Source organism: Pteropus medius, unplaced genomic scaffold, assembly GCF_902729225.1.
Source record: "Pteropus medius unplaced genomic scaffold, Ma_sr-lr_union100, whole genome shotgun sequence".
Lineage (NCBI taxonomy): Eukaryota > Metazoa > Chordata > Mammalia > Chiroptera > Pteropodidae > Pteropus > Pteropus medius.
In genome coordinates, this window is record NW_024352784.1 from 1006684 (window position 1) to 1023254 (window position 16571).

A 16571-nucleotide genomic window follows, 5' to 3' on the forward strand; every position below is an offset into this window, starting at 1 on the left:
TTCTTTATCTTAATTTGTGCTTTTCCTAAAGTTCTCCAAATGTGGCTTCTGGGGTGAGATGCAGAAGTGAAGGGATACTACAGTTTGAGGTGAGAATTAGGGGACTTTGTTCATATTGTCTCCTACCTGTTGCCCTGCTATGGGATCATCACATCTTCATGGAATTTCTACTATGGCCTAGACAGCTAGGCAGGATATTGGGCACTGGTGATACAGAGATGAGTAGAACCCAGTTGCTGTCTTCAAAGAGCTCATAGTCTAATGGGGAAACAGGAATATAGACAAACACTTTCAATCTCTGACCTTTTATGTTGGAGACAGGATGTCTGAAAGAAAGTGAAGAACTCCCCCAAACACCATTTTGGGCTCATCTCCCATCTATAGTCTCCCACCTGCCATGTTGGGCCTCAATGGTACCTACTTCCAGCCAGACACACTCCAGCTAACAGGCATTCCTGGGATGCAGACAGGCCATGCCTGGGTTGCCCTGATTTTCTGCATCCTCTACCTGATCTCCATCATAGGAAATCTCAGCATCCTCACTCTGGTGGTTCTGGAGTCTGCTCTGCACCAGCCCATGTACTACTTTCTCTCTATGCTCTCTCTCAATGATCTGGGAGTGTCTTTCTCTACACTGCCCACTGTGCTTGCAACCTTCTGCTTCAGCTACCGCCATATTGACTTTAATGTCTGTTTGGTTCAGATGTTCTTCATCCACACTTTCTCTTTCATGGAATCAGGCATACTGCTGGCCATGAGCTTTGATCGTTTTGTGGCTATTTGTGACCCACTACGCTATGCCACTGTGCTCACCAACAGCCGCATCTTGGCTATGGGCCTGGGTATCCTTGCTAAGAGTTTCACTACTCTCTTCCCTTTTCCTTTTCTGGTGAAACGACTTCCCTTTTGTAAGGGCAATGTTTTGCATCACTCATACTGTCTCCATCCAGATCTCATGAAAGTGGCATGTGGAGACATTCACGTTAATAACATCTATGGGCTCTTCGTGGTCATTTTCACTTATGGCATAGACTCGACTTTCATCCTGCTGTCTTATGCATTGATTCTGAGAGCTGTGCTGGTCATTACATCCCAGGAGCAGCGGCTCAAGGCACTCAACACCTGTATGTCACACATCTGTGCAGTGCTGGTCTTTTATGTGCCCATAATTGCTGTCTCCATGATCCACCGCTTCTGGAAAAGTGCCCCACCTGTTGTTCATGTTATGATGTCAAACGTCTATCTGTTTGTGCCACCCATGCTTAACCCCATCATCTACAGTGTGAAGACAAAGGAAATACGCAGAGGGATCTTCAAAGTCTTCTATAAATCCCAGATCTGAGGAAGGCTGCAGACCCTGAGAAAACTCCTTTGGAGAAAGGTCTGGGACTTGTTTGCCAACTTAAGGAATGCTAAAGCAAGAAGAAGAACCAGATCTTCATAGTTGTTAATATGGATCCAATAAAAGAACACCTGACTCAGTAAAATGACAAATGTGTATTGAATATTTACTATTTGAAAAACCTGTGCCAGTTGTTAAGAATGTTATAGTAGTGAAAAAGTCATATTAGGTAAGAGATAGACATATCAAGGGGGTGGGGGATCATTTAAAAAAAGAGTAAAGATGCACTGAAAAATGTTCGACATATATGGAAATAATGGAAATTCTACAGAGCAAATAGACTTTAATACAATCATACTACCACCCAGAGAAATGATTTGGAGACAAATAAAATTCTGTGGAGCCTTGGTGCTCCTTGTGACAGAGATGGCCTATTTGGTTTGTGCCAATGAGTATAAGTTTTTGTGGGTGTTTGTGAAGTAGCTTTGAAGGATGAAAGGGGTTAGAATACTTGGTGCAAGATGGCAGGAAGAAGACAGGTAGTGATTTTGGCATAAGAAATTGCCTGAGAATAAAGATTTAGGCAAGAAAGTTCAGAACCTTGCTATTCCAAATGTGATAAATAGCACTAGTATATCTGACAGCTTGTTAGAGAAACAGAACCTTAGACCCCACACAAGACTTACTAACTTCAAATTGTATTGAATATGACACTTGGGAGATTAAAACTTGAGAAGCACAGTGCTTCTCTTTTCTAACACTGCTCAGTTAATGCTGATCTGATATGTAACAAAAATAACAAGACTCATGATTAACATGAGTCTGGGAAAGTGGTTCTCAAAGTGAGATGCCCAGACTAGCATCATCAACATTTGCTGGGAAATTGTTAGGCATGCAAATTCTAAAGCTCTTCTTCAGATATCCCGAACTAGAAATTTTAGGGGTTGAAGTCCAGCAACCTGTGTTTCAATGAGACTTGCAAGTAATTCTGATATATATTAAAGGCTGAGAATCTTTAACCTAGAATATTGGTCTATAATATCTAGGAGAGTTGCAAACAAATTTGTTTAGGAAGAGGGGAGGTTTCACATAAAGAAGCTTGGGAAATAAGATCTTGAGAGATTTCCTTAGTCAGATCATGGGTGATCTTAAAGCTTGGGGAAACTGACAACTAGGTGTATGGTGTTGGTGGTGAAAGGAAATGCAGACCCATAGCCTATTATCTCCACGAGGTGGTGTAGATATAGCACAGAAATAGCTAACACAGAAGAGTCAATGAAAAATCTCTAGCCACTCCACAGTCTCTCTACAGTAATGGAAAGCAAAAAGGGTTCTCAAACTGCCTCTTTGAAATATTTCAAATTCCATAAGGGGAAGGGAAAGTTTTCTCTGTGTCCATCTTTTGTTTGCTTCCTCTAATCCATCCCACCACTTGAAAGAAAAGGGAGAAAGCTCTTCTGCCATTACTTCTTTCAAAATACTCTTACTCTATTTAAAGTAAGGAAGAGTTAAAATAAAATATTTAAGGGGAAGACTAGCTACTTTGGAAAATAGTTTATTTAGGGGACCTGAAATTGGGGCCTCCAGGAGAACTTAGGATAATGATCAAGTATGTTACAATCACATCAAAAAAATATCACTCTCTTTTTTTCTTTTGCATCTCTACCCCTGCGGTTCTCAAAGATAGGCACTATCTTCTTTATATTTCAGGTTCCAAGTTGAAGATATGCCAATTTCCTAAAGTCATAAAGCTGGTAGACGGCAAAACTAGTACTCCAACTTATGTCTGTGTGACTTTGAACCCACGTTTTTTCAGTACTCTGAGATATGTCCCCTGGAGGAGATCTCAGTCTTGTGCACTTTGGTGGAAGTTTGAATGGGAGTCAAGTGCAAAACAGTAGTGAAAAGTGGATGAAGGCAGGCATGCTTCTATTATCTACTGGTGAAATCCTGGGGCTGGCTCTGGACTGTAAGCTCTGTTATCTGGGCTCTGAGCCCTGGAATTTACCCATTATGCTCCAGCAGTATTGATTTTAAGCTCAGAATTCAGGGAACTAGACTTTGGATTCTGTGTTCAGAGTTCCAGTTTTGAGACTGGATAATTGGGGTTTGGGGGACACTGCTACAGTTCTTGGAGAAATTTGTCTCCATCCTTCTCTACATCACGTAGAAGGAGTTGGAATTTTATTTTCTTTGTGGAGAAAGGGCAATATCTCCAGGGGACAAGTTTTTTATTTTATTTCTGCTCCCAAAATGAGATCTAATCCCCTTTTTATCCCTGTCACTAGCATAACATCACACTCAGGCAAAACAGGACCCCAAAGGCCCTGGCCTGCGGGAACTCTCATTTGGAGACAAAGTTTGGAAGGAGTTGGCATTTTATTTTCTCTATGGAGAGAGGGCAGTATCTCTAGGGGACATGATTTTAATTTTATTTCTGCTCCCAAGATGAAATCTAATCCCCTTTTTCTTCCCATCACCAACACAGCATCATACTCAGGCAAAACAGGACCCCAGAGGCCCAGGCCTCCGGGAACTCTCATTTGGAGACATAAAGTTTGCCTCCTTTCTTGGCTTGTGCCTACCTGAGGCCCATTCTGGAGTCATTGGGAGCTTTTGCCTTCTGTCTTTCAATCCAACTGTCTCTTCTCAAAGCTCTCTCAGGTGAGTCTGAATTTGTTTGTGTCTTCCAGGCATGTGTACGAGAAGTGTGTTTCTTTCTACAGTTTTGTTTGAGCCTCTCTGTGGTTCTTTCTCTCTCTCGTATGTCTCTGTAACTTTGAGTGAATCTCTGTTGATGTATACATGTGTGTTTTTGTGTAATAGCTGTAATTAGTTTGGCCTATGATGAAGTTTAAGACAGAAAATCTCCAAATTTTATTTTCATGTAGGTATTCTACAAAAAGAGTACTATTCATTCAAATACTCTTGTGTCCTCCTGTACACTTTCAAAGCTGCCAGAGACTGGTTTAGCAGTGAAAGACATAATGATCACATAACAGAGACTGAGAACTTGCCTCTGCTTTGGCCCACACAGATCCTCAGCCATGATATTCTCAGTGTCATGGAGTAGGAGAGATCTTGACAGTCTGGAACACAAGACTTGAGGGCAGAAGGAGAGTTAAAAGGGCCTTATTCCAGTTAGGGAGATGCCAGAGTTGTCTCTCCAGCGTTCCCATCAAGGGTTATTCAGTCTTTGCTTGAACATTTCCACTGAGCAGAAACGTACTACTTTGTTGTGCTGCTTTGCCTCTTAGAAAAATCTTCTTTAGCTGAGCCCAGACTGTCTCCTTCTGATTTTCACCTATCACTCACCACCACTCTTATGCCCACCTCCACCCTTCTATCTCTTCTATGGTATTCTCTTCTAAAAAAAAAAGCATCATTGGTTCCTTCGGTGACTGATCTCATTTGCCTTTTGATTATGTCCCAGTCAGTTTAACTCCAATCTAGAATATGGAACCTGGAGCTGAATATACTTCTGTTATGGCCCTGAGCAGTATGTTCATGCTTTTATTAATCATTATTGAGCTGTCTTTGCGTTACAATCATAAAGTGCTGGGGGAAATAAGTACAAACTATAAACAAATCTAACTCTAAAAGAGCCCAAATTGTGAAAGGGAGAACAGGGTATACATGTAATTCTAATAAAATAGGAAAAGTCCGAATAAAATATAAAATCACAGATGAGAGTTATAATTTCTGCTTAAATAGTGCTAGGAAAAGTTGCAGATAAAATAAAAATTTTGAGTATGAATAATAGTAAAACTAATAAGGAAGAAAAAGACATTACAAGCAGGAAAAAGAAATAAAGCATAGATTTGTAAATGTACATTTTAGAACACATCTTCTGAATAAAACACCTCTGTTAACAAAGCCTAAAACCCATTAATTTTTTGTAAGCTGCATATCATCCTGCTGACTTATATTAGATTTACTATCCATGAGACACCCTGACAAGAGACTCTATGGTGAAGAAATTAAAAATCAGTACTTTAAGTAGCTAAAAGAATTTAGAATAGATAATCTGAAGAAGAGAGATCACAGGATATTATGATTGAAACTTTCAGATATTATTTATCTATTTGATTATTTATTTTTCCAATTAAATATTTATTACACATCTGCTATGTGCTTGATCCTGTGCTAGTTTTGGGTATCTAGTGATTTAAAATAATAAAAAAAAAAACAAGTAGTCAATATGATTCTTACTTTGATTCTTACTTACAATCTACTAGGGGATATAGGCATTACACAAAAAAATTATACAAGTAAATACATGTTTACAAATTAAGATGTGTTTTACAAGAAAATAGCCGATACCACAAATAACAATATTTAAGTGAAAGGTAAAAAAGATGATCATATCTCTGTGTCTGCAACATTATGTATAATGTAGAGGAAGTAGGTTAAAGCCCACTGTGAGAAAATTCTTTATAAGTCAGTGTGACCTAACTGGTATGGTGGCTTTAGATCCAATGAGCTCCCAGTCATTGGGAGTGTTCAAGCCGAGTGTGAGTGACAGTTTGATAAGGATGCTGTGGAGGGGTTCTCTCAGTGGATATAAGACTAGACTCTGGTTTCAGGTCCTAGAGAACCTGTCAAGTTGACAAATGAATCAGTGGACTTCTGAGAGGAGGCCACTTCAGAAGGTCGCTTAACTTCTAGTTTCTTCAATCTGGCTCCCAGTTGGCATATGAAGCAGGAAAATATGTATCTGAAATTTTGTCTTTTTCTCTGCCTGTGAAAATAAAGATGACCAACTTCTCCAGCATCTGTCCATTCTTTCTACTTAGGTGGCTTTAGCTTCAGAAGGCTGGTTTCTGAGTTTCTTAGGAAAGGCCACAGGACTTAGAGTTGAAAAAACTAAATTCTAATCCCAATTTAGCCATTTATTGGTTTAAGGCAAGCCCCTTACGATGGTTGTTATGGGTCTGAAATGAGACAGCTTGGTAGTGAGGCAATTGCCTCTCTAGTTATCCTTGCTACTATCCAAAGAGTGAGTGCATTTCCTGCAGCTGTGCTCTTTCACCCTTCCCATTCCCTATCATTCATGTTCCTCTTCCATGACATGGGTTACAGTTAGTGTTTCCAAGCCTTCATTGTTACTTGCTGCTCAAGGTGAGGTTTTACCAGTGGTAGGAAGTCTTAGGTAAGTTAGGTCAAGACTGCAAGCAGGTGAGATGATTAGACAAAGCCTCAAAATGCTCCTACCAGGTCCTTTTCTCCCTTTGGTGCACCTACAAGGAAGTGACATGCAATGCTAGCCCCACACCTAGGCTACCTCTGTGGCCACTACCTTGGAATATTATGAATAAATCTAAGTTTATTTAGAGGAGCTCCAGAATGCTGAGGAATCTAGCAGATGATGAAACATAAGGGAATGTTTAAATTGCAGGTCAGGAGAGTGGTAGGTAGGCTAACTGGAAAAAAAAAAAAGAGGAAGATTTGGAAAGTGCTTGCAAGTGTTTTTGTCTAAAACGCTGTTACTGTAAAGTGACTGAAATGTCACCAAATGGTTCTGGAGTGGTTCTCAACTTTTGATAACTAGACACCACATCCAGAGACTCTAATTTAATTGATGTGGGGTGTTATTTGGGCACTGGGATTTTTAAGCTGGCAGGTGGTTCCTGTGAGTAGACAACATTGAGAACCACTGATGTATGAGGCAAAACCAATGGACACTAATGAATAAATGTCAAAAGCAAGTATATTTCTCCTGTCAGGGAAGCTATTGATCTTGAGGGAAGCACAGAGGTAGAATGCATGGAATTTCTGTAGGGCTTGTGCCTGAAGAGAGAGCTTGAAAGTGAAGACAGTAAGAGGTTGTGAGTTCTGGGGCCTCCCTCATTACTATGCTGTAAGCGTCTCCATGGTCATAGCTCTTTGAATTCCCTTAGCTGTATAGTCTCCTACTCTTCATCCATTCCAGGGGAGCATTCTCATCAAACTCTTTAGATATGTGTTTAGCTATGGACCATTTCACATCAACACTGGGTAACTGCAGGATAAAAAGTTGATAAAGAATTGGCGAATTATATGTCTGAGTCGGTTAAATGAATAAATGGTTGTGACTTCACCTTTCTACTTCATTTAAAAAAATTTATTTTACAAATTTAAAGTTTTGTCACATAATGTTACATTATGTTACATTATATTGCATTGCATTGCATTATATTATATTATATTATATTATATTATATTATATTATATTATATTAATTTTCACCTTTTGGTTGGGGTTTAACTATTTCTCCCTGATCTCTTGGCCATTGATGGAGTCCTTTATCTTTGTGCCTTTGATCTCTCAATGGATTCTAGATCAAACAAACTATTTTGAAGTGACTACATATTTATTTAATAGCCTTTCTGAACTCTGTTTTTAAACCCAGAAGTCACTTGCGTATTAGTATAATTTTCACCTAGAGTGTCTATATCCTTCACCACCTTTATTCATATTTCTCTACTTTTCTGCTTTCTAAAACCACTGTCTCACTTTCATTCAAAGTATTTCTTCCCCTGGAGCGGAGTGGGGACACGTGGAGATGACTAGATCCATATTGGCACAGCTACAACTCAATCTTTTTTATAACTCCATTTGAGATCAGACTGAGGTTTACTGCCATCTCCATAGGGAAATGGAAACATCACTATAAGAAGAGTCTGTGGGTCTAAGCTATCACCTAGACTCTGCAGAAATTGATTTTTCAGTTTTTGGTACATTGTCACTCTTCCTCTCTTGGCCTTAGTATCTCCCTAAGAATAAAAGAGTTTATATTTATTCAGTGTTTCATATGTCATACAATATCTTATTTACCTTTACAACAAAACATATGAGGCAGATTTATTTTTATTCCTAGTTTACAAATGGACACATGGAGGCTTGGGAAGGTTAAGTTAGTTGCTCAAGGTCACATTGAGAGTAAATTGTAAATTGGGCTTCAAACTAAGGTCTATCAGAATTCATTTGTAGAGCTCTAAAACACTGAACATATGATGTTAATTTTCTCATTTTTTTTTTTACATCCAAATAAGAGAATGGTGTTATAATTATCCACACTTTACAAGTTAAAAAACAAACTTTGGATCAGAGTATAAATAAGTTGTCCACATCACATATCTAGTAACTGGCTGAGTATGGATTTTGATCGAGTTCTGATTTATTCTTGTGTTTCTGCTAATAATTTTTAAGCTACGCTGTCTCTCAGAAGATTGGGAAGTCTCAAATATCTTTTTTATATGTAAAATTTTAGTATTCTTGCTGTCAGGGGAAGAGGAAGTGAAAGGAGAATATCTGTCACATTTTTACTTAGAATGATATCAATGACTCCAGGTTCCCCCATCTCCTTGTATCTCCCTCCTTCAGCCTTTGAGGTGAGCTGCTAAGCCAGAGGACCCTACAGGTGGGAGCTAACTTTGTTTTATTTTTCACAGGACAGGTGAATATCTATGATATGGGAAACGAGAACAATGAAAGTCTTGATCTCTTATCCGTCTTTCTAACTGGAATCCCAGGATTGGAGGCTCATCATGGCTTGCTTTCCAGCCCCTTCTTCACCATGTACATTGTGGCCATTGTGGGCAACAGCCTGATCATGGTAGCAGTGCAGGCGGACCCTGCCCTACATGAGCCAATGTACCTGTTTCTTTCCATGTTGGCTGTGACTGAGGTGGGTGTCTCTGTGTCTACACTGCCCACTGTCATGGGCATTCTTTGGTTTGATGTCCGCCAGGTTGACTTTGATGGCTGCCTGGCCCAGATGTTCTTCATTCATACTTTCTCCTGCATGGAGTCTGGGGTTCTGTTGGCAATGAGTTACGACCGCTTTGTAGCCATCTACAATCCACTGCACTATACAGTCATCCTGACAATACCACGTATCATCTACATGGGTCTGGGCATTACACTGAAGAGTGTGATACTCATGGCCCCACTTCCAATTCTTTTGAGGCAACTGCCCTATTGCCACACCAATGTCCTCTCCCACTCTTATTGCCTCCACTCAGATCTTATCCAACTTCCTTGTGCTGATACTAAGCTCAATAGTATCCTGGGCTTGGCCATTGTCCTGGCCACTTTTGGGCTGGACTCATTGCTCATTGTGGTCTCTTATATACTAATTCTTTACACAGTGCTGGGCATTGCTTCTAGGGAGGGACGGTGGAAGGCCCTCAACACGTGTGTGTCACATATTTGTGCAGTGCTTGTGTACTATGTGCCTATGATTGGTGTGTCTGTAATGCATCGGGTTGCCAAGCATGTCTCACCCCTGGTCCACACACTCATGTCCAGTATCTACCTCTTCGTGCCTCCTGTGCTCAACCCCATCATCTACAGTGTCAAGACCAAGCCAATCAGACAGGGAATTGCTACCTTGTTTTCCTGCAAAAGGGAATTGATTTGAATTACTCTAAGGGAATTGATTTGAATTACTCTGAGTCAGTCCACGAACTCTGATGGTGTTTTTGCTGGGGACAAAGCTCTACACCAGGCATTGTTAGGAGGACAGAAATAAAGCATTCAAAGCTCTGCTACGGGCTTGAATCTGGATCGTAAGAGTTATCCATAGCCCTTCCCACCTCACATCTTATCAACATATGCATGTCTCTGTCAGTGCACATGTGCATGTCATCTTTAACAGAAACAATCAACTTCAGGGCAGTGATCATGGAATTCTCTTTCCCTTTGCCCATTGAAACTCCTAGCAAAAAGCCTGGCAATAGTAAGTTAACAGAGAAGGATCAAGGCTTACTGATATTGAATTGAAATAAAACAAATTTCTTTTTTGATGGGTTAGGCAGGGATTAAGCATCACCCTCCACTCTTCCCCTGTCAAAAAAGATCATTCTAAGAACATTCCTTTGAATTTGGTGAGCATGCTTCCTAGTCTGCCCCAGATAGTCATGGTTTACACTTATTTTCCTCAGCATCATTATTCATAGTACTCTCTTTCTCTCTCAGATTGTTCTTGTTTAAACAATATATAGTAAACATACCTATGAAGGGACATTCTTCCTGTTATATAAAGAGCCAGACTCTCCCCATGACCCACCATCCAAGAAGACTCTGAGGATGATTAAATGGCCTCCATTTAGGTACAAAGTAGATGGACAATCTCACGATGCCCAGGGTTTAGATCCTAAGAATCCAGCAAAAGCACCAAATTGTGCTTTAACATAATTTCAGGCCCTATTTTTAGAATCAAATAGATCTGGTGTTACTGTGCCTGGGCATTTCTGTTCTCTTTTCTACCTGTCCCTTCAGAATTTAGTAACTTCACCATGCCATGTGACGGATGTTTTTATCTGTTCCTTTACCTCATTCTAGCTCTGTCAGCATAGGTTTAGTTGACACTGCTTGCCTCTGTCTGTGGCTCACTATGGTTTTCTGGAGCTTTGGTCAAATGGGAAAGACCATCCTCACATCTCCCAAACAGTACACAGTTCTGTGTAGAGTAGACGGACAGGACTGTGCTGGTTGGTCAGTGATGACTCAGGTTTTCAGCTTCTTTCATTTCAGAGCCTTCAATGGCAATGAAAATGTTTTCCTCTCTACATGCTATTCTTCCCAACCTCATCCAGCTCATCAGGGTCACCTTTACACAATGGTCTTTTGAAGTTCTCAATCTGTTTAGAACAATGGTGACCAAGTTTTTGTGTTCTCTAAAATAATTAATAGAAAAAAATGTACCTTTCATGTGTTTTTAGGTTGACATCTGAAATTTTTACCATAAATTTACATACTGGTTGAGCATGCATTTGGGGATATATAGGAAATAAAATCAGTTTAAAATAAATTGTTATATTGCACCTTTAAGTATCCAATGAAATTTAAATACCTTATGTTTTCACATTTCATACCATGGATTTAAAAATATACAAATGCATTCTTTAACATTCACATATTAGTCCCTTTTTCTTTGAACTCAAATTTTATTTTACCTCTGCCAGAGTTTTGACCATGTAATGTATTTTTATGTTTGAAACTATTTTAATGATCACTCTATCATACTTACTTGTAACAAAAAAATGTATACATCTAAAACTTTTTTTATTAAATGTATTGCGGTGACATTGGTTAACAAAATTATATTTAAATTTAATGTTTAAAAATTGGCAGCACATAAAGCATAGTTTAAAAATGTACTCTGCATTGAGTTACTTTCCCAATACTTATTTGTACATAATTGATCAAAGCAATGTAATATAATATAAATTTTGATATATCAAAAGAAAAATTTGATTAGATATTTATCTCTTAATGGGATGCCCTAGCTTTCTTCTTGGATTTTAAAATGAATATTTTTTTATTAAATGAATGAGAGATAATTTAGCAATAAATCTATTTCTATTCACTTTCCTTTCTGTAAAAGTTAATACTGATAAGTTTGACTACATAAATAAGATGTTACTGGAATCATTTCATCATAACTCAGTGTCATTTAAAATACTTTTGGAATTAAATGACAAAAACTATGTGATGATCTCTTATCAAATATTAATTTAATGATCTAATAAGTGATAATTCCATTGAATCCCTCTTTACTTTTACTGAAAGCAATAAAATCGATGCCATTTGTTTTACACGAGAGTATGTTATCTAGTCATAGGTGTCATTTGCTCTATCAAAATCTAAGCTAATATTTCTAAGAGTTTCTTTGTTTGGTATCTCAGAAAGTTTTACACATTGTGGTATATTATAGAAATATTCCAGATGACTTTAAGAGTAGAGCTATGCCTATTTTATTTTTTCCATCTTTTAAAATTAAAATACATTTTTTTTTTTTGTTAAAGTGAGTGAATACAATTGTGAAAAGGAAAAAAAAATGGTGTAACAGAGATACAGTAAAGCCAGGTATATTCATGGAAAAGCGATTTAAGCAAAGAAACTTTAAAGATATTTAATATCTTAACAAGTCATTACCTTAACAATCTTTGTGTTCAGGGACTTCCAGGAATATCTTCACATTTCTCTAGAGGAGCATGTAATTAGATTAAAGATCACTAGGTTAGATACACACCAGTGACAGCTTCCATAAAGTCAAAGTGACTGTTTTGGAAAAATTCTGGTCAAATCACATTGTCAGGGAAAATGATTTCTTTTGGAGTATTACCTAAAGATTCATGAGTAAATATAGGCATCTTTCACTAAAGAGTGAATAATTACTATCTCTATTTATTCAAATAACATCTTTGAGCACCTATTACATGTAAAAAGTAGATTTATAAAAATATTTTATTTTTAAATGCAACATAGAGAGTAAATCTAAAAACTTAACAATGAATGGTGCACTGATTTTGTGAGACTGGTCTAATATTTCCTTCTAGATTTTAAATGTCATAAGCAGATGGATATATCATGTAAGCCACAAGTCGAAAGCATGAACAACCATGATTAGACTTTGAATATGTGATCAAATCTCATTTTAAGTAGGATTACTTTCATAGTTACTTATTTTATGATAAAAATTATCACTTCTGGGGATATGTTTGCTTAGCAGCAATGTTCAGAGTCCAGATCACTTTTAATAGATTTATTTCACACTTGTTCAGGGATCCAAGACTTAGAAAAATCAAAAGTGATAGTTGCATGATTGTAAAACAAAATATGTTAGAATATTATCTAGTAAATCATTTTGGCTATCTTCTGACTCTCTCAAAGACTATGACTTTGAGTAACAATTCCAAATGACAGTAGCACAGATGTTTGCAGCCTTGTAAATGTTAAAGTCAAAGCTACACTGTCTAATACAGTGACCACTAGCTACAAATGGCTATTGAGCCCTTGAAATGTAGCTAGTTTGAATTGACATGTGTTGTAATGACATGAGACCAGATTTTGAAGACCTAACATATAAAAATGAATGTAGAATATCTTATTAAATTTTAATCATAGGTTACATGTTTAGATATGTTGGGTTAAACAATATATACTTTGAAAATTATTTTCAATTATTTCTATTTATTTTTTTAATATTGTTACTAGCAAAATTCTAACTAACATATGCTTGTATTATACATCTACTGGACACCACCAGGTTAGAAGTTAAAATGTGGAAACTAATAAGTTATAGTGAAATAAAGTAATAAATTAAAAAATGTCTATTGGTATTTCTTTGTTTAATGACTTTTGTGGGTCTAAGGTCATGAAATTTCTAATGTGAAGGACAGAGAAAAAAAATCCTAGTTTAGAGAACTTGAAATATATATATGAAAGAGACTCAAGCCATGATATTATAATGACTAAAACCTAGTTTACAGGATGAGAGGCATAGAAATACAATTAGGTAAGAAATACATATTCATAAAAAAATTCACTAGTTATGTTTATATTAAGACATAAGTGGTATGTAAAATGTTTTAATATTTTGTAAATAAATGCAGAAGGATTATACAAATATTCAAATTTACTTAGTATTCCTGATAAGGATGAATTATTGGACAAATTAGACTAGTTTTGTATTTTTATAAAAAATATTTAAAACTTTTTTTGGCCTAATATTATCCCAGTATGGAATATAATTTCAGAATAACATTTTAATACATGGGAGTCTTCAGTTAATTTTCTCATTGAAAATATAATAATTTTTAGTTTCAAAATTTCTTATACTAATTTTATTTATCACATAAAGTTGTTTCCAAAAACATTTGTTTCTGTGAATGCATTTGATTGTTGCTACTAGGTTGTCATTGTTTCTAGTCCCTCTCAGCTGACAGAACAAGGAAATATATGTCTAGATACTAACCTATGTATATATAACTACCTATATATATTTCTCTATTTACCCATCTGCATCCACATTAAGCCAAACATGACCTTATAATGATGTTTCCAACTCCAGCTAATGTATCAGTTAAACTTTCTACTTTGCTTTCTTGTAACTTACCATCTAACAGTGAGAAACTTGGCCCCTACCAAAAGCCATTCATTTACTTAATTGTTCAGTTCTAGTACACAAATATAATGTAGAACTGTTAACTCACACCCCCATAAGAAATTATTTTATCAACTAGAGTACGGCATTAATTATACTTCCTTTTGCCCTCAATCTTACAGATTCTACCCATTTCCAAAGTTACTTAGGTCAGTAACATTTCCCCCAGTCCCTTTACAGTATTACAGATTAATTTCACCATCCTAAAAAATTCCCTGTGCTTCACCAATTCAACAATCTACTCCCCCAAATTCTTGGTTACTGCTGATAAACTTACTCTATAGTTTTGCTTTTTCCAGAATTTCATAAAAACAAAATCATACATTTTTTAGACTTTTAAGATTGTCCTTTCTTCTTTCACTTAGCAATGTACACTTAAGATTCATCCATGTTTCTATGTATCTTGATGACTCATTCCTTTTTAATTTCTGAATAGTATTACATTGTATGGATGTACCACAATTTGTTTATCCACTTGCCTACTGAAGGATTTCTTGGTTGCTTAAAGTTTTCTGTCTCTTTTCTTTTTATGCTCATTACTTACAGAAAGATTAGTGCCTGGATGAAATTTAGTTCCTTCAATAGCAGTAGCTTAGACTATCTTTCACTTGAACTAGTGTAATATATTTAGTATTTCTAAAAAAACTGATATTCAATCTTATGTCCTCATATATTTCATTCAAAATAATTTACAAAGAGTCAATAAAACCACCCTCGAAGTTTCAAGAAATAGAAAAATACTTCTGTAATAAAATGTGACCAGTATAGTTATTTACATTCTATTCACTAAACAACATGAAGAAACACCAAGAAAAATGTTTCCAAAAATCAAATTTATTTTGAAATCTTAACGTATCATGCTGTTTTTTAAGTCATAAAGCTCACACAAATATACAGATGTACACACACTCACTCACAGAATAGTGAACAGTTTTGTCTAGGGAAAGAAAATAATAGAAAAGGTGGAAGAGCAAAGAATAAGGGCAGATTTCTGGATTTAATTTAATTTAATTTAATTTTTATTTGGTTTCCAGTTAAAGTTTAGTCATTGTCTGTGACCATAAAGTTCTATTAATAGATAACTCTCATCAAAAGATTATTAATTATATTATGTGCTCCTCCTCAAAAACTGGTGTAATCCCAAGATTTATTTTTCCCTCATGCTGTTTTGGGAGATTCTCAAGCCTGTATCATCCATTGAAAGAAAAGTCTCCTTTGATCCATATTCCTACCCATTTCCTTGACTTTTTTTTTAGCATTTAGATTTCTTTGTCCTAATTTCTCTTATTTTGACATTGTATGTGTCTCCCATTCTACAGTTTATTTCCATACACCAGCTGGCTTATGAGTCTTTAGGGAAACATAACTTCTAGGCTCTGATAAAAACAAAATGGGAAAAAGGGAAGGAAAAAGATGTTAGAGGAGAAAGATATCCCTTCTTCACTTGCTCTCTACCTGTCACTTCCTAATCCTCCCTCTCACAATGTTCCCATAGAAGCCTTGACTATTTTGATTAAAATCTAAGTTAGTCCTAATATTGGTGACCTATACTATGAGTTCAGTAATCAGAAGTTATGACCAAAATTATGGATGTCCTTCAAACTTATATTTCTGAGAGAGCCTACCCGGTTTCTACAAAATAATCTTTATAATCATTAAGGGTTTATCTCTTTACCAGAACCTTTTCTAGTACAATATCCTGATGCCAAAAGGAACCTGTTTATCAAGAATTTGAGCCAAATAAAGGACATAAAAATTTAAAAGACAGTCTGCTCTGGTCAGAAAAATGAGCTTCTATTCCTACAAATATGATCCGTAGGCTTACCTAAAATTTTAATTCTAAATACTAAGGATTTCTAGTGAGGCAGAAGGCTTATTCTAGCTATAGGGGATGTAAACACCCTATCCCAATATTTAGACTCTGCAAGTGCTCATTCAGTATACTGAAATTATGCTGGGTGCCGATTAGGCAAACTTGAATAGCTGAGAAACTTGCTTTGTATCCATCCACCCTCAAAGATTTTCCACTCTTTTGAAAGATAATGTCAGAGCACACCTACCCACTAGGCTGAGCCAGGGTCATGGGGCTAGAGTTTACGTGAACTCCCTAGAGAATCTACCTAAGAGAAAGGGTAGTGGGAGCAACAACTAAGTGTTTCTTTCTAACTTATGTAACCAAGCTCATGGGGGTAAAGAATATCCAGAAAGGAAGAAAAAACTTAAACAGACCTTTACTCAAATGATGAAGCTTAACCCACTGGCATAGCTGGTAAAATGTGCTAGAATGTAATCAAC

General features: G+C 36.7%; 2 protein-coding genes across 2 annotated transcripts; both read left to right on the plus strand.

The window, feature by feature from the left end:
* The first annotated feature begins 360 nt into the window (after positions 1-360).
* Positions 361-1366, plus strand: LOC120590122 (olfactory receptor 51I1). The gene has a single exon (XM_039847758.1). The coding sequence runs from the start codon at positions 398-400 to the stop codon at positions 1340-1342; it is 945 nt and encodes a 314-aa protein (XP_039703692.1). The 5' UTR covers positions 361-397; the 3' UTR covers positions 1343-1366.
* A 7429-nt stretch (positions 1367-8795) lies between these two features.
* On the plus strand, positions 8796-9746 carry LOC120590123 (olfactory receptor 51I2-like). The gene has a single exon (XM_039847759.1). It carries the CDS (start codon positions 8796-8798, stop codon positions 9744-9746), a length of 951 nt encoding a protein of 316 aa, XP_039703693.1.
* The last annotated feature ends 6825 nt before the right edge of the window (positions 9747-16571 follow it).

Bases quoted from the DNA above. Each gene is read 5' to 3' on its own strand.
- LOC120590122 (XM_039847758.1), top strand. From the start codon at position 398: ATGTTGGGCCTCAATGGTACCTACTTCCAGCCAGACACACTCCAGCTA.
- LOC120590123 (XM_039847759.1), top strand. From the start codon at position 8,796: ATGGGAAACGAGAACAATGAAAGTCTTGATCTCTTATCCGTCTTTCTA.